The 26471-nt window shown below is 42.6% G+C and overlaps 2 protein-coding genes across 13 annotated transcripts in view; both read right to left on the reverse strand.

The window, feature by feature from the left end:
• Positions 1-20905, reverse strand: part of cttn (cortactin) — an 85363-nt gene extending 64458 nt beyond the window's left edge. For 4 of the 6 annotated variants that reach the window (XM_078220974.1, XM_078220972.1, XM_078220969.1 and 1 more), the window contains exon 1: positions 4480-4610. The gene's annotated coding sequence lies outside the window, so the exon portion shown is untranslated. Of the gene's footprint in view, positions 1-4479; positions 4611-20773 lie in introns of those variants that run through there. The other 2 variants (XM_078220970.1, XM_078220971.1) reach the window with 2 other exon arrangements.
• A 3730-nt stretch (positions 20906-24635) lies between these two features.
• The window catches only part of ppfia1 (PTPRF interacting protein alpha 1), a 147036-nt gene continuing 145200 nt past the window's right edge, over positions 24636-26471 (reverse strand). For 6 of the 7 annotated variants that reach the window (XM_078220975.1, XM_078220979.1, XM_078220977.1 and 3 more), the window contains one exon: positions 24636-25988. In XM_078220975.1, coding sequence (XP_078077101.1) covers positions 25963-25988 — 26 coding nt within the window. In that variant the 3' untranslated portion in view covers positions 24636-25962. The remainder of the gene's footprint in view (positions 25989-26471) is intronic. The other variant, XM_078220982.1, reaches the window with a different exon arrangement.

The following is a 26471-nucleotide window of genomic DNA, read 5'->3' on the forward strand; positions in this document are numbered from 1 at the left end:
TTCTCCTGCTTGCCCAACTGATGCAATCCTGAGTCATTCCACAGGTGCAATTGCTGGCCAATGGGGACTGAGGTCATCTCATCCTCGGCAGTAGCGAGGGCCAGAGATTAAAGGGCAGCAGGGTGGCACAGTGTGGCATATCTATTTGTCCTCACCTTGTAACTACAATAGTGATTCTGTTGTTGAATGCCTATGTTCATAAAATCCAAACTGCCCACGGTGACACAGTAATTTTAACTCGTGATAAAAAAAGCCTCACCTATTCTGTCTGGACTGCACAAATACTGCTCGAGGGAACTCCATTTCTGAGTATATTTAAGGCTGTGATCATAGAATTTTGATCTCTTGGAGTGTTCAGGGTGATTAGCCCTGATCTTATTGAATGGCTTGAAGGGCCATGTAGTCTCCTTCTGCTCCTATTCCTTTAACACATTCTTTATACTGGATGTGATTTGTTGTCGACGGAATTATATTCCAAATCAGCGAACATACCATGGGTGGAGGGGGGAGGGGGGGTTAAAAATAAAAGGGTTCAAAACGTACTTTGTATCGTTTCTTTCATGACCTCAGGATATTCCAAAGAGTCTGACAACTGAAGTAAAGTTTAGTCATGGTACTATGTAGGAAACGAGGCAGCTGATTTGGGCATAATAAGATCTCAAAGAAGGATAGAATTTTTAAAAACCAGATAATGTATATTGGGTGCTGATTGAAGGATACGAGTTCTTGATGCTGATTAGGTGCTGATTGAAGGATACGATTACCAGGACAGGACACGGTGGCACAGTGGTTAGCACTGCTTCCCCACAGCACCAGGGACCTGGGTTCAATTCCAACCTCGGGTGACTTTATGGAGTCTGCACATTCTCCCTATGTCTGTGTGGGTTTCCTCCCACGCTCCAAAGACTTGTAGATTAGGTGGATTTACCATGCTAAATTGCCCCAAGGTTAGGGTGATCAGTGGGACAAATACGTGGGGTTACGGGGATAGGGCCTGGGTAAGATGTTCTGTCCGAGAGTTGGTGCAGACTCGATGGACCGAACGGCCTACCTGAGATTCTATGATTCTATTCCAGGACACAGCAGGAACTCCATTGCTCTTCCTTGAAGTTTTAAGTTTAAAGTTTATTTATTAGTGTCACAAGGATTACATTAACATTCCAGTGAAAATCCCCTAGTCGCCACACTCCGGCGCCTGTTTGGGTACATTTAGCATGGCCAATGCACCTAACCAGCATGTCTTTCAGACTGTGGGAGGAAACCGGAGCACCCGGAAGAAACCCACGCAGACATGGGAAGAACTTGCAAACTCCACACAGACAATGACCCAAACCGGGAATTGAACCCGGTTCCCTGGCACTGTGAGGCAGCAGTGCTAACCATTGTGACACCGTGCCGAAGTGTCACAGACCTTCTTACATCTAGCTGGGAGGGCAGACAGAGACTCAGTTTAATGTTTCATCCGAAAGATGATACCGCCAACAGTGCAGTGCTGTTTCAGTGCTGCACTGGGAGCGCCAGCCTAGGTATTTGTACTCAAGTCTTGGAAGTGATACTCAAATCCACAACCTTTTCATTCAGAGACAAGAGTATGACCAAGTGACTCAGGCTGACGAATCAGAAATCCACGTCTTAATCATCAGCACTGCTCCAAAATTACCGGTTAGATTTTTAATTTAACATCTCTATGTGATGATGTAACTTTAAAGGGTTTACTGGAAGAGCCATTAATTATGGTGATTACCTTCAATCGCCAGATCCGATGGCGCAGTGCTGACTGAATTTACAGGTATATCTTGGAAGATTACATTTCAGATATTTCAAATATTATTCTTCCCTTTCATCAAAGGGACGACAGCTCAAAACAACATAACCTATATCTGCTCACCACAGGATGCAGGCAGAACGAGCGTGGTCAGCATCTGCTGCCCATCCTGAATTGAGAACTTACCAACAAAGGATTTCCCTGAGGTTCCTAATGAACACATTGTGTCATTACTTATTTTAGACGGAGTGGAATGGCTCGCTTCTGGGGAACAAGTCTGCCAACAACCACCAATCTCAGGTTTAGGACAGCATTCAATGTGAAATTTTCTTCCCATAATGATGGCAAACACTAACTGGCCAATACTTCAGTGGCATGGTGGCACAATGGCTAGCACTGCTGCCTTACAGCACCAGGGAGCCGGGCTCAATTCCAGCCTCGGGTGACTGTGTGGAGTTTGCACATTCTCTCCGCGTCTGCGTGGGTTTCCTCCAGGTGCTCAGGTTTCCTCCCACACTTCAGAAATATGCAGGTTAGGTTGATTGGCCATGGTAAATTGCTCTTTAGTGCCAGGGGACTAGCAGGGTAAACATGTGGCGTTACAGGGATAGGGCCTGGGTGGGATTGTTGTTGATGCAGGCTCAATGGGCCAAATGGCCTCCGTCTGCACTGTAGGTCATCAATGATGATTCTACGAAGATGTCAATTGTAGCTCAGTGCAGTACTCATGTCCTGGGAGTCAGAAGTTTGAAGATTAAAGGCTGGAGCACAAAATCTAGGCCAGCACTCCAGTGCAGTCCAGTGCGGTGCAGAGAAAGTGCTGCACTGACAGAGATGTAACTTTTTTCCCAGACAAAGAGTTCAGCAAAAGTCCTCCCTGTCCTCTCAGGTGAACACAAAAGATCCCATAACATGAATTCAAAGAGCCTTCTGATGCCCTGGCCCAAAATCTATCACTTCACACCAACATCATTAAAAGCAAATGATTTGGTTATTTTATTCATTGATTGTGGGATCTTGCTATGTACAAACTGACAGACAGCACATCAAAAGTATCTCATATAGAAACATAGAAAATAGGAGTAGGCCATTCGGCTCTTCAAACCTACTCTGTCATTCATTTTGATCAAATTCAATATCCGGCTCCCCCCCCTCCCCCATATCTCTTCATCCCTTTAGCCCCCAGAGCTTTATCCAATTTCTTCTTGAAATCACAACGTTTTGGCCTCAACTACTTTCTGTGGTAGTGAATTCCACACATTCACCACCCTCTGGGTGAAGACATTTCTCCTCACCTCAGTCCTAAAATGTTTATCCCCTTATCCTCAAACCTCCTAGTTCTGGACTGCCCCACCATCAGGAACATTCTTTCCAAGTCTACCAAGTCTAATCCTGTTAGAAATATAACTGTAATAATGCAATTTCTATTTAATGCCCGGAGTTGGGGGTCCCATTTGAGACTAAACTGTAAAATACAGTAGCTAATTCTAAACAAAACAGAGCTTTATTAAGCTGACTGCCATTCTGAGCGTGAATCAAAAGATGAAGAACCTCTGTAAGCATCAAGTAACTCGAGACTCCCTGAGACACCTACATTGTTCAGAACAACTTCTGAAAGCCAGACCCTCCCTGTTTATCTTTGTTCAGGCAATAAAGACTATGCAGGGATCCCTGCATAGGGATCACAGGAATCTGAAGATAAAATGAATCAGAAACGTTAACCCTTCTGAACTGTAGCAAAACAGCCTGTGCTCAGTGACAAGAGCTGGGTTTAATCTTTTAAAGACTGAAGTTTTGCAGGTCTCCCCCCAAATATGCAATCTGATTTCAGCTGGGAAAAATAAAACCCCTGCTGACCTTGGCAGTGCCAACTATGTGAAGCAGCGATTTACAAAAAAAAACCCAGAAGTTAATCCACAAAATAGTCAATGTGTTTAGATTAGCTTCACTAAGGGTGAACTTTTCCCTTTCCGGGACTTTTGAAAAGGCCAATCGGTCCAAAATGGAACAAATCCAGTTTATTTCTTTTAAAAAGAAATGTAAGTTTGGGGGGGGGGATTCAAATTTAAAAAAGTTAAAGCCTCAGGAAAGTCCAGAGAGGGGCGAGGGAGCGCTTTGCCTGGCTGCGCTGCTGTGTGTGTGTGTGTGTCTGAGACCCTGGCAGCCGAGCGGATATTCCCTTCACACACACACACACACAGAGCCAGCAGCAGCAGCCCCACCCCGTCTCCCTAACGATCGGCCACTGGGCACCAACACCTTCAATCATCCACCCCCGGGTCTCAGGGTAAGAAAAGGGGAGAGAATCCAATCAATAAAACGGGGTGAAGGTTCTGCGGTGCTGCTGCAGCCTGGGGCTCACTGCCCGTCTCCCCCCTGCTGCCCACACTGAGGACCAGACAAAGCAGCCTCTCTCTCTGATACGGGGGGGGGGGGGGGGGGAATAGAAAACACACACCTCCCTCCAGAAACACCTCCGCAGACACTCTGAATGGAATAATACTGCACTCAGGATTTGGTTCACTATTCCCCATTGGAATCAATCTGAAAAGACACACAAATATGCACATTTCAACTCTAACTTGCCATCAGCTCCAGACTCAAGGAATGCAGCAATCCCAGAGGAACACTTTATACCTCCAGGGGACAGTGATTGGAATCTCCCTTCCCCTCTGTTTAAACCACAAACCTTGTGTATCTGCACAATCTCTCACCTTGCAAGGAGAAGATGGATTTCCTCTCTGTGTTCTCTCTCTGTGTCCCTGTTAATTTCCCCCTCTCTCTTTTTTGACTGGATCCTTTGGCCGCAGTTTCCGTCTCTGGTTTACACACACTTCCTGCACCGATCACGTGTTGAAATCAGCTGTTCCATCCCAACCTCCTTGTTCCATATCCCTCAGGCTCCAAACCCAGCAGCCGGATCTGATGCGTGACTTTATTCCAGATACGTTCCACTCCCCGCCTTGGATTCAACCCCTTTCCTGTGCAATTTCCTTTTTTATAAGTGTATGTAACTGTGAGATTGTAGTCCTGTCCTATTTAAAAATCTGGCACAATACTTGGAAGCTGCTTCAGTTTTTCCTGGCATCGTCCCTTTTCAGACTGATTGTGTCCTTGAAAATGTTGCACCCCACTGACCAAGTTAATGTGTTAAATTGAGACATTCTTGGGAAATACAGCCAGCGCTTATCGTTCATCTAAAAATATATCTGGTACGTGCATTCTCTCGAGTCCAAGAATAGTGAATGGAGAGGAGGAGAGGGGAGAAAAGGCTGGCTTGAAAAAGAAATGTCAGGATTGCCCAAGGCTGTAGTTGTACTAGGCTGCTGGGCTGAAATTGTTAAGTGTGGAGTGTGATTCACAGACAGTAACAGCCATCGTGTCTGCCTGGATTCATAACTCAATGCATGCATATTTAGAAAGGTGCACAGAGCTTTGCTTCTTGCAGTTTAATTTACTGCTTTGAAGGCAGGCTTGAGTGTGTCAGCTTTCTCAACGTGTTGCAAGCACTTGCTTATATTTAAGTTTATTTATTAGTGTCACAACTAGGCTTACATTAACACTGCAATGAAGTTGCTGTGAAAATCCCCTAGTCGTCACACTCTGGCGCCTGTTCGGGTACACCAAGGGAGAATTTGGCATGGCCAATGCACCTAATCAGCATGTCTTTCAGACTGTGGGAGGAAACCGGAGCACCCAGAGGAAACCCACGCAGACATGGGGAGAAAGTGCAGACTGCACAGACAGTGACCCAAGCCGGGAATCAAACCTGGGTCCCTGGTGCTGTGAGGTGCTAGTCAGGGGGCTAAATTGCACATGAGAAACGCAATGCTGAAATCCCAATAGGTGCTGTTAGTAAAAGTGTGCCTCAGGCAAATCCATTCCCATCCTCTTTAGGTGCACCTGGATTGATGTTGAACATTTAATGCAAAGAGGCTAAGCGAGTAAGAAACCGAGTCTGTAAGGAAGAGTTTGCAAATGACAGGAAGCTACGCAAGCAGGGAAAGGAGATGGAGAACTGGACTGCAAGAGCAGTTGATGATTTCTTGGACAGGTGAGGCACACATGATGCATGCCTAACCAAACCAGCCTTTTCTCATATCAGACCATTCACACGTGCTGTGATAACCTGTAGTTTGGTATTCAAGCTGATAATTTGCCTGTGATTTTCATGATGAGACATCAGCAAACAAAATAAAAGTGCTTAGGGAGCGACTTGGAATTCAAGATGGCACCCAAGTGTGACAACATCTTGCCAGCTGTGCCCGGTGTACCCTCTAATTCCATACTTCACTCTCGTTCTATGCTTCTACAACTTTATTCTACACCCTAGCTATGACAGTAACACTACATTCTGCACCCTCTCCCTTCCTTCTCTATGAACTGCATGCTTTGTTTGTATAGCGCGCAAGAAACAATACTTTTCACTGTATGCTAATACATATGGCAACAATAAGTCAAATCAAATCAAACTTGATCCTCACAAGGTGGAACTGTGAGCAGCTCGGAGTCATAGCTACAATTTCTGCACTGGAGGTCATGATGAGGTGCTTCAATCACCAAAGTTTAAAGGGGGATTTCTAGAGTGTAGGGCCAAGGTGGCCGAGGGCTCTGTGACCAGTCACAGAGCAAAGAGGAGGGGTACTGTCAGAGAAGCAATGTTCTTGGGTTGGGGGGGGTTGCGGAAGGAAATGGGACTGAACATGGTTGCAGAATTGGAATAAAGAACAAAGAATACAGCACAGGAAGAGGCCCTTCGGCCCTCCAAGCCTGCACCAATCATGTATTCCTAACTAGACCATCCGTTTGTATCCCTCTATTCCCAGTCTGTTCATGTGGCTATCTAGATAAGTCTTAAGTGATCCTAGCGTGTCTGCCTCAACCACCTTGCTTGGTAGTGCATTCCAGGCCTCCACCACCCTCTGTGTAAAATACGTCCCCCGCATATCTCTATTGAACCTTGCCCCCCTTACCTTGAACTTGTGACCCCTTGTGTTTGTCATTTCTGACCTGGGAAAAAGCTTCCAACTGTTCACCCTATCTATGCCCTTCATAATTTTATAAACTTCTATTAGTCGCCCCTCAACCTCCGTCTTTCCAGGGAGAACAACCCTAGTTTACTCAATCTCTCCTCATAGTTAATACCCTCCATACCACGCAACATCCTGGTAAACCTTTTCTGCACTCTCTCCAAAGTCTCCACGTCCTTGAGGCAAGGCTATGGTGACATTTAAAGATATAGAAGTTAAGTTTTTTTTTGGGAGCATTGGAGGCTAGCATGGGTCATTGAAGAAGCAAGTGATGAGTCAGTGGAACTTAACCTAATCCAGGACAGGGGGGCATGGTGGCACAGTGGTTAGCACTGCTGCCTCACAGCGCCAGGGACCCGGATTTGATTCCCGGCTTGGGTCACTGCCTGTGTGGAGTTTGCACGTTCTCCCCGTGTCCGCATGGGTTTCCTCCCACAGTCCGCTTTCCTCCCACAGTCCGAAAGATGTGCTGCTTAGGCGCATTGACCATGCTAAATTCTCCCTCAGTGTACCCAGACAGGCGCCGGACTGTGGCGACTAGGGGATTTTCACAGTAACTTCATTGCAATGTTAATGTAAGCATACTTACGACACTAACAAATAAACTTTAGGATATCTGCAGTAAAGCTGGAGAATGAAGTTGAAGCAAAGTATTGTAGAGGTGGAAGCAAGTAAGCTGTGTGATCAAAAGTAAATGAGATCTGAAATTAAGCTCAGGGTTGAATGGGACACCAAGTTTGCAATTGGTTGAGCCTAACACGGATTGTGGAGAAGGGGTTGGGGAGAAGGGGATGGGTGAAATCAGTAGCAAAGGAGAAGCCAGTCTGGTGCGGCAATAGCCTCCATCCTTATGATCTTGAGCTAGAGGAAACTGTGACTCAACCAAGACCAAACATCTGACAACATAACAGTTCAGACATTGTGGACGTGGACTTGGAATTTACCATTGCAGGCCTAAGATTTGTAAGACAGCTGGATTACTTTGTCTTTCCACAACCCAACCAAAATTACAAGCCAAGCACCAAAGCACAACAGCATAATGAAACACATCTTTAACTTAAACTGATCAAAAATGTCAGAGCACATGACGGACACAGATGCAGAAGAATGTCATTTAACCACAGTTACCAACATATTCCGACACCACCACACAGTGGATTACAATCAAGGCCAGTTATTTCTCTTCATGATTAAATGATTCGAGACCAGGAGTATGACAACAAATTAACTGTACATTTTATAATATCTGAGCAATGGCTAATTTCTTTCATTAACAATCTGACAGAGTAATCTTGACATCCAAATCTGAAGCATTGTTTTAGTTGATTTAATTTCAAAACCTATATCCATGTATCACAGGCAGGCCTCCAGGGTAGAGGCTGTCTCTTGTTGATATAAAATAACTTGCATCTATAGAGTGCCTTTCGCAACCTCATTACATCCCTAAACTCTTCACAGCCAGTGAAGTACCATAGAATCTACAGTGCAGAAGGTGGTCATTAGACCCATCAAGTCTGCACTGACAACAATCCCACCCAGGTCCTATCCCTATAACCCCTCCTAGTCCCCCTGATACTAAGGGGCAATTTATCATGGCCAATCAACCTAACCCGCACATCTTTGGACCAAAGTACCATTGAAGTGTAGTCAGCATTGTCATGGGGGAGACACCACCGTACGTTTTGGAACAGCCAGATTCCATAGGATAATAACCAGATGTGATCTGTCGTTTTTTTAGAAGGACTGTTGGTTGAGAGATGAATAATTTCCAGGAGAGTTATGATTCATTCAGGGACAGAACAATAATCTTGCAGTGAGCCACAAGTTGTTCACTGCTCTCCGTGTAATGTCTTTTGAATGAATGACCTTTGTCAATATAATGAGTAATCAGTTTAAAGGAATGACCTGAATGTTTCTTATATGTCAACAAATCCTGCTGCAACGATTAGAGTCATAGAGGTTTACAGCATGGAAACAGGCCCTTCGGCCCAACTTGTCCATGCTGCCCAGTTTTTACCACTAAGCTAGTTCCAATTGCCCGCGTTTGGCCCTATCCCTCGATGCCCATTTTACTCATATAACTGTCGAAATGCTTTTTAAAAGACAAAATTGTACCCACCTCTACTACTGCCTCTGACAGCTTGTTCTAGACACTCACTACCCTCTGAGTGAAAGAATTGCCCCTCTGGACCCTTTTGTATCTCTTGCCTCTCACCTTAAACCTATGCCCTCTAGTTTTAGACTCCCCTACCTTTGGGAAAAGAGTTAACTATCTACTTTGTCTATACCCCTCATTATTTTATAGACCTCTATAAGATCACCCGTAAGCCTCCTACACTTCAAGGAAAAAAGTCCCAGTCTATCCAGCCTCTCCTTATAACTCAAACCATCAAGTCCCGGTAGCATCCTAGTAAGTATTAGGATGCCATAACTAGAACAAAAAGCTAATAGAAAAGCAGAGATTCGTTTAATGCACATTGGCCCCATCATTACAGCTATACCAGTGGCCTAGCAAGCCACTCAGTTGCAGTCAACTACTACAAAGAAAACATAAAGGAATGAAACTGGATGGACCACCCAGCATCAACCTAGGCATCGGAAACAACAATGGCAAACCCAGCTCTGTTGTCGACTCTGCAAAGTCCTCCTCCTGAGCATCTGGGGGCTTGTGGCAAAACTGAGAGAGTCATACTCATGGAATCATTCCTTACACATAATGTCCCAGATACCACCGTCACTATTCCTGCGCATGTCCTGTCCCACCCCAGGTGGTGGCGGCACAGTGGTATACAGTCAGGAGTTCTCAACATCGACTCTGGACCCCATTAAGTCTCATGGCACCAGGTCAAACAAGGCAAGGAAAACGCCTACCGATTACGATGTGCTGTACTCCCTCAGCTGATGAATCAGTACACCTGCATGTGGAACAACACTTGGAGGAAGCACCGAGGGTGGCAAGGGTGCAGAATGTACTCTGGGTGGGGACTTCAACATTCATTACCAAGAGTGGCTCAGTAGTACCACCACAGACCAAGCTGGCCAGGACCTAAAGGACATAGCTACTAGGCTGGGACCGCAGCAGTTGATGAGGGAACCAACAAGAGGGAAAAACATAATTGACCTCATCCTCACCAACCTGCCTGCCGCAAATGCATCTGCCCATGGCAGCATTGGTAGGATTGACCATCACACATTCCTTGTGGAGACAAAGTCTCACCTTCACATTGTGGACACAACATCGTGTTGTGTTGCACTACCACCGTGCTAAATGGGATAGATTTCAAACAGATCTAGCAATTCAAGAGTGGGCATCCATGTGGCGCTGTAGGACATTAGCAGCAGAACTGTACTCAACCACAATCTGTAACCTCATGGCCCGGTATATCCACCATTCAACCATTACCACCAAGTCAGGGGATCAGCCCTGGTTAAATGAAGAGTGCAGGAGGTCATCCCAGGAGCAACACCAGGTGTACCTAAAATTAGATATCAACCTGGTGAAGCTACAACAAAGGATTAGTGTGCTAAACAGCATCAACAGCAAAAGTTAGACAATCCCACAACCAACGGATCAGATCTAAGCTCTGCAGTCCTGCCACATCCAGTCATGAATGGTGGTGGACAATTAAGCAACTCAATGGAAGAGGTGGATCCACAAATATCCCCATCCTCAAAGATGGAGGACTCCAGCACATCAGTGCAAAAGATAAGGCTGAAGCATTCACAACAATCTTCAGCCAGAAGTGCTAAGTGGATGATCCACCTTGGCCTCCTCCAGAGGTCCCCAGCATCACAGATACTGATCTTCAGCCAATTCGATTCACTCCGTGTGATATAAAGAATCGGCTGAAGGCACTGGATCCTGCAAAACCTATAGGGCCCTGACAATATTCCAGAAATTTCCTGAAGATTTGTTCTCCAGAACTTGCCATGCCCCTAGCCAAATTGTTCCAATACAGCTACAACACTGACATTTACCCAGCAATGTGAAAAATTGCCCAATATGTCCTGTACACAAGAAACAGGACAAATCCAACCTGCCCAATTACCACCCCATCTGTGTACTCTTGATCATCAGTGAAGTGAAGGATGGAGTTATCAACAGTGCTATTAAGCAGCATTTGCTTAGCAAATACTTGCTTGCAGACACTCAATTTGGGTTCTACCAGAGCCACTCAGCTCCTGACCTCATTATAGCCTTGGCTCAAATATGGACAAAAGAGTTGAACCTCAGAGCTGAGGTGAGATTGACTGCCCTTGACATCAAGGCCACATTTAATCAAATATGACATCAAGGAGCCCTAGCAAAACTGGAGTCAATGGGAATCAGAGGGAAAACTGTCCGCTGGTTGGAGTCATGCTTGGCACATTTTGTGATGATATGCCAGTTTCAAAGAGTTAATTTCAGGCATCTTTGCAAAGATTGGATAAGTTGGTATGGCCTATGAGGAATCTGAAGTCAGCAGTAATGGGGATACGAATAGTGTACACCAGGATCTCCAAGTTTACAACAGTAAATTAGAGTAGATGGAGAAAGTTGGGAGATTTGATGGATTTGAGAAGATTGAGAGGCAATTTGATAGAAATGTTCAAAGTTACAAGAGTTCTGGACAGGAAGAAACTATTCTTGTAGGTTGAAGAGTATAGAACCAGAGCCACAGATTTAAGATGATTGGCAAAAGAACCAAAGGGGACACAAAGAAATACCAGTCAGTTATGATTGTAGCTTTCAAAGGGGATTGGTAATATTTGATGAGAAAACGAAATTGTAGGACTATGGGGAAAGGGGGGAGAAGTGGAACCAGCTGGATTACTCTTACACGGAGGCAGCATGATCTTGATAGGCCGAGTGGCCTTCTTCGGTAACTGTTCTATGATACCTCATTAGTGAGTGTGTATGCCATTAAACATGGGAAGGTGAACTCATGACAACGTACCCAGTAAGGAAGAATCACTGAAGGCTGTTAATTCAGAGATGCTAAGACAGTAAAGCAAAACCAAACAATAGTTCTTTTAATAACAGAATAAGCAGACTTTTTAGCACTAAAATCCAAAGTCAAACTTGGCAGGGAACAGGATGTGTGAGATGTTTATGAACATCAGAGTGTCACAGAAACAAATTGAGGCTTTAGGAACCTGAGAGTCGGAATCAAACCTGTATCATGTAAGAGATCAAAGAGCAATAGCAAAGGGGATGCAAGATGAAGTTTATCGCCAGGAGACATTCCTGCAGTAAGATCTAATCAGGAGATTGAACGCAGATTTACTGAGACATGTTAAAAGGCTACAGAATCCAGTTAAAGTCTATACACATGGATAGTTACATTCAGGAATCATAAATATTGAGCAGCTATTTAACCCCCAACACACTGGAAACAATTTACTTCCAATTTTCAAGAAAAGTTAACAAAACAGAGAGAAATGCAGAGCGAGCAGCCACACATCTATACTATCATACTGGACATTGTGTATCAGGGTTGAATGTGAGGATTACCTGTATGACAAATTAATTTTTAAAAAGCCAATATGGCTCCAGGAAGTGTCCATCCTCGTCGTTTCTTTGTCATGTGTTTTAATAGAACAGCCTAGCCCTTAGAAGCAAACAGAACCAAAATGCCATGGGATTTCATTCTAACTGACTCATTAGTGTAATTGTTTACAAGATGCAATACTCCCAAGAGACTGCAGTTAAGATTACTTTCTAAATCTTTACCCTTCCTGCTTGTGTTCAGTATATTGCAGTGAAGAAAAATGGTTCAGAGTTTTGAGTTAATTACAATGATTGTGAACTAGCAGCACGATAACACAGGTACATTAATACATTCAATCAGCCAGCAATCTTTCAAGATTGTCCCTTCTAGTTAACACATTAAAATACACCAAGCATGCACAAAGAAACCTTTCCTTCCAATAAACATTAAGCCAAATGTGGAGATTCATATTCCACATGGACCATTGGTTTTACAAAAGTTTAGTTTAAAGTTTAGTTTATTTATTAGTGCCACAAGTAGGCTTACATTCACACTGCAGTGAAGTTACTGTGAAAATCCCTTAGTCGCCACATTCAGGCACCTGTTCAGGTACACCGAGGGAGAATTTAGCATGGCCAATGCACCTAACCAGCACGTCTTTTGGACTGTGGGATGAAACCCACGCAGACACAGGGAGAAAGTGCAAACTCCACACAGACAGTGACCCAAGCCAGGAATCGAACCTAGGTCCTTGGTACTGTGAGGCAGCAGTGCTAACCACTGTGCCACCGTGCAATCATACACACAGATACATACGCACATCAGATAAAATGTTAAGGAAAAGTAAACTCCCCCTGATCATTTTTCTGCTGATAGCACAATTAGCTCTGCTGACACCAGGTATGGTGGGAGGATGTATTAAGATGGCTGAATGGGTTGGACAGTTTAAATGGTCAAAAATTCCAAGCATGTCAGGAAGCTGGCTTCAGTGCAGCAATGTCTGGGCCTTTTCCGCATTAAGGCAGAAAACAGGCAACCAACACACTCCTGGGAAATACGTTGGCATTTTAAATATTTTAATGATGCGGGAAGCCTCACACTTAACACAATTTGCAGGCCTATGACCTGCCAGATTTCCCAGGAAGCTTGGCAATCACATGGGAGGCCTCATGGTAAAGGTACCTGTAGGTATTAGTGATCAAAACAATATTACATTCAGTGAGGAAATAAATCTCCAGGAAAAGTTTGTACCATTTGTGACGAACCGAAGGAGTTAAATATATCAATTTGAATGAAAATGCATTCAATTCTGCAAAGACTCGTAGTAGGTCAGAAGATTGGACAGAATTTAAAAACCAGCAGAGAATCAGTTAAAAAAGAGAAGAAATTGAAAGCTGGCTAGAATTTTTTAAGAAAAGTAAGATTTTCTACATGAATTTAAAAAGGAAACGGGTAACTAAAGTGAGGCCTGCTTATAGCACAATTAGTGGCCACGAAACTTCCCTGTTTAGAGAGAGTTTTCTGGGGAATTAGTAATAGAGAATACGAAAATGGTGGAAATATCGAACAGGTATTTTTTGTCTGTCTTCACTATAGAAGACACAAATAATATCCCAGAAATACTTCGATATCAAGAAGTAAAAAGGAGAGAGGAACTTTAAAAAAATTCAATCATCAGAGAAATGGTACTGAGAAAACTAGACTGACAAGTCACCATGGATTTCATCCTAGGGTCCTCAAAGAAGTGATGACAGAGAGTGTACAAGCATTCGTTGTTATTTTCCAAAATTCCCTTAATTGTAGGAAGCTCCCATTGGATTGGAGAAGAGAAAATGCAGCTTCTCTATTCGGAAAGGAGGGAGAAAGAGAGCGAGAGAAAAGATAGGGAGACAGAAAGCAGGTAACTCAGACTAGTTAGCCTAACATCTGTTTTAGGGAAAATGCTAGATCCTATTATTCATGGTGGTTATCACATGGCACTAGAAAATGTGAATGCTTTTCTGCAGAGTCAACATGATTTTGTGACTAGTTTATTAGAGAGTTTTAATGAATAATAAGTAATATGGATAAAGGGGAACCTGTAGATGTGGTATACTTAAATTTCCAAAAGGCACTGATAAAGTGTTACATCAACTACATAAAATAAGAGCTCATGAAGTAGAACACCCTGGAAACCTAGATAACAAAGACACCTAGGTCAGACTCCTATTTATTGACTACAGCTCAGCCTTCAACACCATTATTCCTACAAAACTCATCTCCAAACTCCGTGGCCTGGGCCTTGGCTCCTCTCTCTGCGACTAGATCCTGAACCTCCTAACCCACAGACCACAATCTGTAAGGATAGGCAACACCACCTCCTTCACGATCATCCTCAACATCAAGGCTATGTTCTCAACCCCCTACTATTCTCCTTGTACACCTATGACTGTGTGGCCAAATTCCTCTCCAACTAAATTTGTTTGCTGATGACACCACCGTTGTGGGTTGGATCTCAAACAATGACGAGACAGAGTACAGGAATGAGATAGAGAATCTGGTGAACTGGTGCAGCGACAATAATCTCCCCCTCAATGTCAACAAAAAAAAGGAGATTGTCATTGACTTCAGGAAGCATAGAGGAAAACATGCCCCTGTCTACATCAACAGGGACGAAGTAGAAATGGTCGAAAGCTTCAAGTTTTTAGGTGTCCAGATTGCCAACAACCTGTCCTGGTCCCCTCATGCTGACCCTATAGTAAAGAAAGCCCACCAGTGCCTCTACTTTCTCAGAAGACTAAGGACATTTGGCATGTCAGCTACGACTCTCACCAACCTTTACAGATGCACCATAGAAAGCATTCTTTCTGGCTGTATCACAGCTTGGTATGGCTCCTGCTCTGCCCAGGACCGCAAGAAACTACAAAAGGTTGTGAATGTAGCCAAATCCATCACGCAAACCAGCGCCCCATCCATTGACTCTGTCTACACTTCCCGTTGCCTTGGCAAAGTTGCCAGCATAATTAAGGACCCCACACACCCCGGACATACTCTCTTCCACCTTCTTCTGTTGGTAAAAAGATACAAAAGTCTGAGGTCACGTACTAACCAACTCAAGAACAGCTTCTACCCTGCTGCCATCAGACATTTTAATGGACCTACCTCGCATTGAGTTGACCTTTCTCTACACCCTAGCTATGACTGCAACACTACATTCTGCACTCTCTCCTTTCCTTCTCTATAAACGGTATGCTTTGTCTGTATCGCGCGCAAGAAACAATACTTTTCACTGTATGTTAATACATGCGACAATAATAAATCAAATCAATTCAAATAGGGAGTAACAAATAATAGAAACAAAGAAAATAGGAGCAAGAGTAGATCATTTAGCCCCTCAGGTCTGCTCCAAAAATTGACAGGCTGATTTGATTTGACCAAGCTGTTCTTCTACCTCAATGCCTTTTCCCCCCAAGATCCTTATAATCTTTGATATCTTTAATATCGAGAAATCTTATCAATCTCTCTCTTGAATTCACTCAATGACTGAGCCTCCAGACCCCTGTTGGGTAGAGAATTCCAAAGGTTCAACAGGTTCTGAGTGAAGAAATTCTTCCTCAGCTCAGACCTAGATGGTCCACCTCTTATTCTGATCCGATGTCCCTTGGCTCTAGATCCCATCCTCCCACCTCAGCCAGGGAAACATTCTGCATCACCCAACTGAGCCTTGTAAGGTATTTTGTGCACTTCAATGAGATCACCTCTCATCTTTCTAAACCCATTGAGAATATGGCCATGTCTCCTCAATCCTTCCTCAGACAATCCCGCTTGTTGAACCTTCATTATCCACCCTCTATTGCATGGATAGAAGATTGATTGGCTAATAGGAAGCAGGGAGTAGGGGTAAATTGGTTATTTTCAAATTGGCAAGCTATAACCAGTGGAGTGCCACGTGGAGCACTCCTGCTGGGATATCAATTATCTATAATTTATATAAATTACTTGGGTGAAGAGACTGAATGTATGGTTGCTAAATTTGCTGATGACACAAAGATAGGTAACAAAGTAAATTGCGATGATGGCATAAAGGGATTTAGATAGGTTAAGTGAATGGGCAAAGAATTGACAGATGGAGTATAGTAGGGGAAATTTTGAACTCGTTCACTTTGGCAGGAAGGAGAGAAAAGCAGTACATCATTTAAAAGGAAAAATATTGCAAAACTGCATGGTACAGAGGGCTCTTAAGAAAGGATGTAATTGCATTTGAAGCAGTTCAGAGATGGTTCACTTGAGTGACTCCTGGGTTTGTGTCATGAATAAAGGCTGTACAGGTTGGGTGTATGCCCACTAGAGTTTAAAAGATTGAGAGGTGATCTCATGGAAACATACAAGATCCTGAGGGGATTTGACGGGATGGTTGCTGAATGTTTCCCCTCGTGGGAGAGAATAGAACTAGGGGAGACACTTTAAAAATAAGGGTCTCCCAGTTAAGGAGGAGATGAGGGAGGTGGTGACAGTGGTATTGTTATTGGACTAGTAATCCAGGAGACCCAGGATAAGATTCTAGGGACTTGGGTTTGAATCTCATCATGGCAGGTGGTGGAATTGGAATTCAATTTTAAAAGAAATCTGGAATTAAAAGTCAAAAGATTACCATGAAACCGTTGATATCATAAAAACCCACCTGGTTCATTAAAATCCCTCAAGGAAAAAAATCTGCCTTACCCCGACTGGCCTACATGTGACTCCAGACCCACACCTTTGTGGTTGACTTTTTAATAGCTTCTGGAATGGCCCAGTAAGCCATTAATTAGTATCAAACATCTTAGTGGTTCAAGAAGGCAGCTCACCATAACCTCAAGGGCATTTAGGGATGGGCAATAAATTCTAGCTCAGCCAGTGAAGCCCATATCTCTGAATGAATTAAAAATAAATGTTGACTCCCAATGGGTCAGCTGGACTGGAAGTCTCTCCCCCAATAAACAGAAGAGTCTGGGTCATTAAAATTTTTTAAAGCTGAGGCTTTCCCCAGCTGTTTTCAGTATGGTCCCAGGCTTTCTTGGCCCCTCAGATTGTCCATGCTGTTCTACTTGTGATCACAGGCACTATGTCGAACACTGCTGCTAATATAGTCATAGGATTTTTCCAAGGGTGAAAGTGTCAATTACAAGGGGGCACAGGTTCGAGGTGAGAGGGGGAAAGTTGAAGGGAGATGTGCAGGGGAGGTTTTTCAGAGTGGTGGTTGCCTGGAACATGCTGCTAGAGGTGGTGGAGGAAGCAGGTACATTAGCAACATTTAAGAGGCATCTGGATGGGTACATGAATAGGGAGGGAAGAGAGAGATATGGTCCAAGTCAGGGTAGAAGGGTTTTTATTAAGTTTAGTTTGGGCATCATGATCAGCACAGAGGGCTGGAGGGCCTGTCCCAGTGATGGATTTTTCTTTGTTCCATGTTATGCACATCCACCTTGCTGCCACCATGTTGTGCACCTCTGCCATTGTTATTGACTTCTAACATGAATGTACCAGTGTAATGATGATTACTAAACTAATTGAAAGGTTCTTTATGAACGAGAAAAAAATTCCAGATTCAAACTCTGATCTATATGTGCTATCTACGAATGCTGTTCCAAGAACTATAATTTCTTGTGATAATGTATACGAAACCATTCACATATTCAAGTAGAATGTTAATTGGTATTAAAGCCATATCACAATAGAACACATAGTTTCCTCTGCATTAGAGGTGGAGGGAATGAATGTTTAAGGTGGTAACTGGAGTTCTGAACAACGTTTTCTTTTTCGGAATACAGGTAAGCTGCTTGAAGATTGTTGGACCCACATTCATAAAGTAAAAGTTTTTAATGTTTATTTATTAGTCACAAGTAAGGCTTATATTAACACTGCAATGAAATTACTGTGAAATTCTCCTAGTCGCCCCAGTCCGACGCCTATTCGGGTCAATGCACCTAACCAGCACATCTTACAGAATGTGGCATTAAACCGGAGTACCTGGAGGAAACCCATGCAGACACGGGGATAACATGCAAACTCCACAGTGACTCAAGCCAGGAATTGAACGCAGGTCCCTGGCGCTGTGCAGCAGCAGTGTTAACCACTGTGCTGGCCCATCCAGTCAAGTGGAGAGCATTCCATCACATTCCTGACTTTCAAAAAAATTCATGGGATGTGGCTTCACTGGCTAGGCCAGCACTCATCATCCATGAGAAGGTGGTGGTGAGCTGGCTTCTTGAACTGCCGCAGTTCCTGGGGTGTAGGTACACTCCCACTTCTGCCTTGCAGATGGTGGACACAACTTTGGGAAGTCTGGTGACTCACCACAAAATTCCCAATTGCTGACCTGCTCTGGTATTCATGTGGCCTGTCTAGTTAAGTTGATAGTCAATGGTAACTTCCAGGATATAGATAGTGGGAAAATGTAATGATGGTAATGTCACTAAGCATCTAATGTCACTAAACATCCAGGGGGGGATGGTTCGTCATAGAGGTTTACAGCATGGAAACAGGCCCTTCGGCCCAACTTGTCCATGCTGCCCTTTTTTTTTCAAAACCCTGAAGCTAATCCCAATTGCCCGCATTTGGCCCATATCCTTCTATACCCATCGTACCCATGTAACTATCTAAATGCTTTTTAAAAGATAAAATTGTACCTGCCTCTACTACTACCTCTGGCAGCTTGTTCCAGACACTCACCACCCTCTGAAAAAATTGCCCCTCTGGGCACTTATGTATCTCTCTCCTCTCACCTTAAACCTATGCCCTCTAGTTTTAGACTCCCCTACCTTTGGGAAAAGATATTGACTATCTACCTTGTCTATGCCCATTATTTTATTGACCTCTATGTCACCCCTCAGCCTCCTACGCTCCAGAGAAAAAGTCCCAGTCTATTCAGCCTCTCCTTATAACTCCCGGGTAGCATCCTAGTAAATCTAGTCAAGTACAGAGGAGCAGGGAGACAATAAACTATGTTCACAATCACACAAAATGTCTTCAATTACTTGAGTAAGGGAGTTTCAAACTCTGGGCTAGTTGAAAACAGTAGTAGGGGCACTCAGATTGGGAAGTTAGATGATTGTTAGTGTTCTGTAAGCTTAGACAAAACAAAAGGGCAAATTGCAGATAAGGCAGCAGCTTGACAAGTACAGGCAGGCTGAAGGCAATGACAATACATTCTAAAAACATCGACAAGCATAGTGTGAAAAAGATGATTTTAGGTAGTCTAGAGCTGTGTAATGAGTTTGATTGAACAGCCAGATGACATCACGGAGGAATTGAAGCTATAGGGAAATTGCAAAGCCAGCTATCAGGAGCAAGACTCAATAAACGGAAGAGCTGAATTTGCCACATCATTGATTGGCTGCAGCACAGCAGGTGGGATCGGTTGGTAATCAGGTCAGGTTGGGGGAGGTGCAGGTCAGGTCAGTGGGTGAGATGGGATCAGTAATGGGGACAGTCAGATCATGGGATTGGAGTGGGAGAAAAGAATTCTGTGTGGTTGGAGGAACTTCATGACCCAAACTCTTCCCCCCTCCCCCATATTCCATCCAACCCTCTCCATACCTGACCAAAACCCCCCTCCCCGCAGACCTCCGATCCCCTCCACTTACCTGAGACACTTACCTTTGCCCCGACTTGTCAAGGAACTTTCAATTTCAATGGGACTTTTAACTCACCTGGTTTACAGCAGCTAGTGCTGTAAAAGAATGGGGGCATGTCCTTCTCCACTTCAATGGAGCTGGACTTCGACACTGGGCCTTGGGGATAAGGATCTCACCTGGCCAGAGTTGCAAGGTCAGGTGATACAGGCTCAGAAAAAAACTGACACAATTGGGCACAGAGCAGCAATCCAATGCCAGTTGCCACTCTGAGGAAGTTACGGCCCCATGATTTTCCTTAATCACCTGATTTTGCCCAAGTGACTATTGATTTGTGTCCAAACTATCATTTCTAAAAGCTTCCCAAAATAACAGGCGTGTAGTTGCTGGGCTTATATTTACATCACTCTGAACAAAAGTGTAACATTTGCAATTCTCCAATCCTTTGACACCAGACAGGTATCCACTGAAGGTTAAAAAATTATGGCTGGTGCTTCTGCAATTTCCACTCCCACTTTTAGTATTCTTGGAAAGAAGCATCACATCGGATCCTGGCTGCAGATCAATTTTAAGTATAGCCAATGTTATGGTTCAGGTCAGAAACTCCAAAGTATTTTATGGAGCCCACCTGGATCATAGGTTTTGCATCTTGAATTTGGCTAGGATAAGCATGATAGGTTTCACTTCAGGTGTGATTCAAATGACCCACTAAGGAGCTTTTATCAAACAAAGTTTATTTAAGAATATAGTTAACATGTATAGTAAGAATGTTAGGAATAACTTCTATCAATTATAAACACCAAAGCAACCACGATAATGTATAACCCTTAACGAATATAGGAGCTGTCCCAATCAAACTAATTCCATAAACAAGACTCTTCAAACAGGTTTAATACAACATAGACTAATGCTCACGTGATACCCAAATTGAGTCCTTTGGATGAAGTCTGCAGTTCTCTGGATAGACTCAGAACAGTTTCAAGTCAGAAAAGCTTCCCAAAACACCACGGACTTTGGTCAAGCCACCAACAGCAGATTTCCCCCCTCCAGAAAGGCAAGACCTTGCTTTCAGATAACCAACAGAATTTTCAAAAGCAGGTAGTGAGACAACTCCTTCCAGCTTAATGTCCCTCCTAAAAATAAAAACTCATACTAAACAGCAGCTCAAACTGAAAAAAAAACCTCCTAACACCTGACCTGCCAACCAGTTTTTCTCCAAACAATGCAGAGTCATCAACATCCCAGTAAAAATAAACAAACCCGTTTAAACTGTAATAAAGAGACTCCTCCAGACAACCCGGTGCCATGACATCAGCTAAGGCTGAGAGCTGAGAAACACTGAAGCTGAGAGCTGTAGAGATCATAAAATAGATTAAAATAAAACATCACTTAAAGATACAATAATGTCACAACCACCTCCCTATCAGATTTAAACCCTTTAAGTGTCTGAACTGCTTCCTCTTATACAATCATCCGGGGAGTATCTTCTTTCTTAATAAAGACAGATGCAAAATATTCATTTAAAACCATAACTACCTATCTCTTCTTGGCAGGTGGTCACCTATTTCCTCTCCCTCCATAATCTTTAAGCTGCAGAATGACATTGACAAACATACAATCCATAAAGCTCTAAATCTCAGGCATTTTTTAACATCTAACATCAGATGTGGTGGAGAGAGATGTAGGACTGATTTGAGGAGGTTAGTGGTCATTCTCACCTTCCTCACTATTCTTAAAGGGATGGACTTCAGTTCAAATGCACAAAGGAAGACATTCTCCTCCATCAGCTTTTCAACTGAAAATACATTTCTGCAGTTTGTACGATTTCCTTTACTGGGGCTGCTATGCGGAGTCATCTGGAGAGCCTTAGCAGGAGTTAAATAACACATGAATAAAATTGAACCCGTGTTCCATTACAGAGCAGGAGTACTCGAATTTAACTTAATTCTATCGGCCTTCCCAGTGGGTGACCAACCCCATTTTAGATCTACGAGGGAAAGCAGGAACAGTTGGGCAATAAACGTGGTAGGTGATTCTAAAAACAATTTTAAAGTGTTTACCATACATGGAAGTTTTTTATTTTACATAACTATCAGAGTTTGATTTGTTGCAATCAACATAAAACATCTACATGACATCTACGTGGGGCAGCACAGTGGTTAGCATTGCTACCTCAGCGCCAGGTGCCCGGGTTCGATTCCTGACTTGGGTCACTGTGTGGAGTTTGCACGTTTTCCCCGTGTCTGCATGGGTTTCCTCCTACAGTCCAAAGGTGTGTGGATTAGCTATGCTTAGTGTCGGGGGCCTAGCTCGGGTAAATGCATATGGAATAGGGCCTGGGTGGGATTGTGGTCAGTACAGACTCAATGGGCTCCTTCTGCACTGTAGGATTCAATGATATTTTGGAAGAGTCAATATATGAATGATGTAACTGTATGTGGAAAAACTGTGGGAATAATGATGTCAAGATTTTTTACTTGCTAGTCTTGTTGTGCTCTGTGTTGTTCAAGATTATCTCTACCAGATAAACTACATATTTCAGACTTTTAAAGTTCATTACCAATATTAAACATTCAATTTGGAGCAAACCCAATCCAGGTTAAAATTCTCAATGTTTTAGAGATGCATCTTAAATTTGAAAAACCCAGATGATTATAGGAACACAGGAACAGACATAACCCATTGAAGCTATTCTGTCACTAACTTCATTTACACCCTTTGTCCCATATCCCTTAATGTTCTTGGTTAACGGAAATCCTTATTATAAACTTGACTATTGATCTGGTATTAATTGCCATTTAAGGAAGAGTGCTTTGTGTAGAAGGGATACTGAATTTTGCTCCTAGAAGGCCTAGCTATAATGTTTAAAAGTGGTGGCGGATCATCTGTTATACTGAAGAATCCACACTCAGTGCTGTTGGAGAGTGTTCTGCGATTTTGGCTCAGTAATTACAAAGGAGTTCTAAGGACAGTGTGCGACTTGGGAGGGAAAATTGTGGCGGCAAATCTATGCAGATGCTGCCCTTGTTCTTATGGTGGTCAAGGTCACAGGTTCAGAAGATGCTTTGGATTGAGTCTTGGTCAGTTGCTGTAGCGCATCTTGTGTGTGGTACACACTATGCATGCAGGCACAGGCTGCTTCAGTATTGAATAGTGCAATCATTTGTGAGCATTGCCCACTTCTGACCTTATGAGGCAGGGAAGTGCACCAATGAGGAAACTGCAGATGGTTAAGTTTAGGTCACTACCCTGAGGAACTCCTGCAGTGATGCCATAGTGAGTGAGATCATTCAACCACCTTTCTTCATGCTAGGTGTGACTAACCAGTGGACGGTTTCTCCCTCAATTTTCACCAATTTCAGTTTTGCTCAAGCTCCTTGATACCACACTTAATCAAATACTGCCATGACGTCAAGGGCAGTAACTACTGCCCTTCAAGCTCAGCTCTTGTCTGTAGTTGGACCAGGAGGGGATGCTGTACTGCCCAAGGGCATTAAACTGACGCTCCATCTGCTCATTCAAGTCGATGTGGAAGATCAGATAGCACGACTTTGAAGAGCAAAGGTGAAGTTGGTCACAGTATATTGGTCAATAACTATCCACCGGTCAACACCAGAGACAGATTTTCCCGTCATCTATCTGTCAGGACTGTTTGCCAGGTTTGAAGTGAAGCCACTGGAAAAGTATTTATTTGGCTGCAATGTGCTTTGGTGTTCACAAATTGTCAAAGGCGCTAGAAAAGGCACTATATAAATGAGTATTTACTACTTTTAAGCTCTTGAATTCCCTCTCTCAACTTCTCCAGCTCTCCCTCATCTATTAAGATCCGGGTTCGAATCCCACCATGGTAGATGTTGGCATTTGAATTCAATAAAAATCTGCAATTAAACGTGTAATGATGACAATGAAACCATTGTCAATTGTTCCAAAAACTAATATCCTTCATGGAAATCTGGTATCCTTACCTGGTCTGGCCATGACTCCAAACCCACAGCAAAGTGGTTGACTCTTAACTGCCCTCTCAGTTCAAAGGTAATTAGGGATAGACAACAAATACCGACCTTGCCAGCGACATCCCATGAAAGAATAAAAAAATCCACCGATTCCACAATTACATGCAATTCATTATCCTTGCCAATGGAACCCCACACTTTTGCAGTGAGGACAGGAATCACATCAATCCTTTTCACCATCTTCCTCTCTGTAATTCTACACCTCATCTCCGGTAAACTACCCACAATTATGGAAGTTATTTATAGAACTGCTGGGAAGCGATTCAAGATGCACCATCTTCAATTCAAAACCAAAATCACTCCAACTTCAGTCACGGAGCTCCAGTATACATATGATGATTGTGTGCGTGCTCACATAGAAACTAAGTTCCGGGATACTGTTGACTCCTCCTCTGAAGCACATGAAAAACTGTCTCATCATTAACCATCCAGAAAGTCAAGATCCTCGTCAAACCAGCTGCCACAGCAGAACACTGCCTCGCATCAATTAAGATTAATGATGAGATTCTGGCAAATGTGCACCATTTTCCGCATCATGGGAACCTCCCCTAGATGAAGGCATAGATGGTGAAATTCATCATCACCTCCAATTACCAACTCATCCTTTGATTGACTGAGGAAGAGTATTTGAGGGCCAGGATCTCAAACACAAGACTACGGTTATAGTTTACCAGACAGCAGTTATCCCCATGCTCTGATATGTTGTTGTGCTCCAGTGGAATAAATCAAGACCACTTTACATTGCAAAAGCCATAGACATTGAATAACTTCAGGTTTCTTCTTTGTTTATTGGCAGTGGAAAATAAAAGTTTAAGTATTTTATTGAAAGAAAGCAATAAATACTGTGATAAAAATAGTTCAAAGTACTGTATAGACTGTACATAATTTGTTACAAGAAGGCAGAGAAAAACTCAGAACAGCAAAATATTGGACAAATAACAGTACATGATTCAGGCCAACGTACATTAAAAATTGACCACTCAGAATAGCTTTCGGACAGATTTACAACGTGTTGGTACACAATACATAACTCACCATGATACCAACAAAACTGCAGCTGACATGTTGATGGGTTACTCAAAAAATACTGAACACTCTTATTGATGAAGCCAAAACAATTTCCCAATCTCCTATTTATCGGTCACTTTTTAAAAAGTAGTTTGCACAGTATCTATAGATTAGGAAAGGGTTGCAAAAAACAGCAAACCATATTTCATGAAAAATAAATAAGGCTTTCATTTTACTTTTCAAAGTACCCTACTGCTTACACTTTTCAAGTTGAATAGTCCTAATTGACACCACAGTCATTGATATTGGTCCATTTCAAGTTAAACCAGCCTTTTCTTAAGAGTTAAGTAAGGGAGGAAATAACATGTGAGTTATTGAGGTCTTTCTCCTTGCACTTATTCCACCTCTTCCTCAATAGTCCTATATATATATATGGCTTTATCTCTTCTTATATCCATCTATTCATTGTTAACCATACTGGAAAAAATGGACAAGCATTTACAGGTTTAAAAATGAGAATAGATGGTTTAAAAAGGATATAATTACAGACTTCAGACTAACTACAACATCAACACACTTAGTGCTGTCAGCATGCAGTTTCTTTTGGGAAAACAGCATGAACATGCCATTACACCCACATTTTTGTCCTCAACTTTATAAAAAAATTTGAATATCTGTAGTAATTACACAACGATTTACAAAACCCCCACAATTTTCATAGGGATGAATACATACAGACATATGATACATTTCCTTGAAAAAATAACATGATTAGGAGTAAAGAAAATTGATTTAAGAAAGAATTGTACATAATTATAAATGTGTTCTAAGCAAAAGTACACAATTAAAGCTAGATGCCAGATCTACAATAAATCAATATTGAAACAAGTTTACATAAATATAAGAAACATTTATTCTAAAATTTCATATCTAAGGTACTCATGAGTTGTGGTTCAACTAATTAAAATCTCTGTAGTAAAATATTAAGTCCAAGTTAGAAATATTGCTACATCACAGATCTCCCGGCTTTCGCAATTCATGTGATGTCCAGTTTACTGCATGAAGGCTTTCAACGCTGTGCAGTCATCTGTTGAAATAGTGAGAGTGAACTGAAAACATAAAAGAACATGATTAAATACCAAAACTAGATAATGTTAAATACTACAACCACTATAGCAGATGTCAATACTGCAATGTTACTTCATTGCCAAGAACGCATAAATGGAAGTGTTAATAAAAATCTGGTTTATTTGGATTTTACATAGATAATGTGGTGGAACACAAGGATTAGCATCAAGGCTATCATGAAAATACAATCTTGAATACTGTTCGGGAAAATAACTAATGTGGAACAAATTTAACCGGTTCCAATTCCATAAAGTACTCGAGTAGATTTTATATCATGGTTTCACCAGTTGCTTTGGGTCGGTGTAAAACTAAGTTCACAATTCTATTTTAAGCACATGGCTCCAGATATTTAAAGTCTCCAATCTCGCATACAAAACCATCATAATCAAAACATCCATTTTATCTATCTTGTATCATCTTTCAGTTCAATTGTCTAATGATTTATTAAACTGGCATCAATAATG

The sequence above is a fragment of the Mustelus asterias genome, chromosome 9 (assembly GCF_964213995.1).
Source record: "Mustelus asterias chromosome 9, sMusAst1.hap1.1, whole genome shotgun sequence".
Taxonomy (NCBI): domain Eukaryota; kingdom Metazoa; phylum Chordata; class Chondrichthyes; order Carcharhiniformes; family Triakidae; genus Mustelus; species Mustelus asterias.